We start from the raw sequence: 223 nt of genomic DNA, 5'->3' as shown, positions 1-223 counted from the left end.
GTCGTGTCTCGGCTCCGGGTGACCCCCGAGCCCCGGGACCACCGACACGTCCAAATAGCCAGGGACCGCCTGGTAGGAGCTGGGAAAACCGGGATAAAAGGCGAATTCTTTGGCCCTCGACGGCAGCTCCTCGCCGGGCAGGGGTCCGCCGGCCTCGGGGTACTTCTCCCCAGGGTGGTAAGCGCAGGGTTTCTGCTGCAAGTTGACTCCGTGGGAGTGGGAC

The 223-nt window shown here is 65.9% G+C and overlaps 1 protein-coding gene across 1 annotated transcript in view; it reads right to left on the bottom strand.

Moving 5' to 3' along the window:
* Nucleotides 1-210, bottom strand: part of HOXC13 (homeobox C13) — a gene marked incomplete at its 5' end in the record, with an annotated part of 2,898 nt that extends 2,688 nt beyond the window's left edge. Inside the window, one exon of the mRNA XM_010152404.1 lies at nucleotides 7-210. Within this exon, the coding sequence (XP_010150706.1) occupies nucleotides 7-210 (204 nt within the window). The remainder of the gene's footprint in view (nucleotides 1-6) is intronic.
* Nucleotides 211-223: the final 13 nt, after the last annotated feature.

Source organism: Eurypyga helias, unplaced genomic scaffold (assembly GCF_000690775.1).
Source record: "Eurypyga helias isolate BGI_N326 unplaced genomic scaffold, ASM69077v1 scaffold27735, whole genome shotgun sequence".
Lineage (NCBI taxonomy): Eukaryota > Metazoa > Chordata > Aves > Eurypygiformes > Eurypygidae > Eurypyga > Eurypyga helias.
This window is presented reverse-complemented; position numbering and strand designations above follow the sequence as displayed.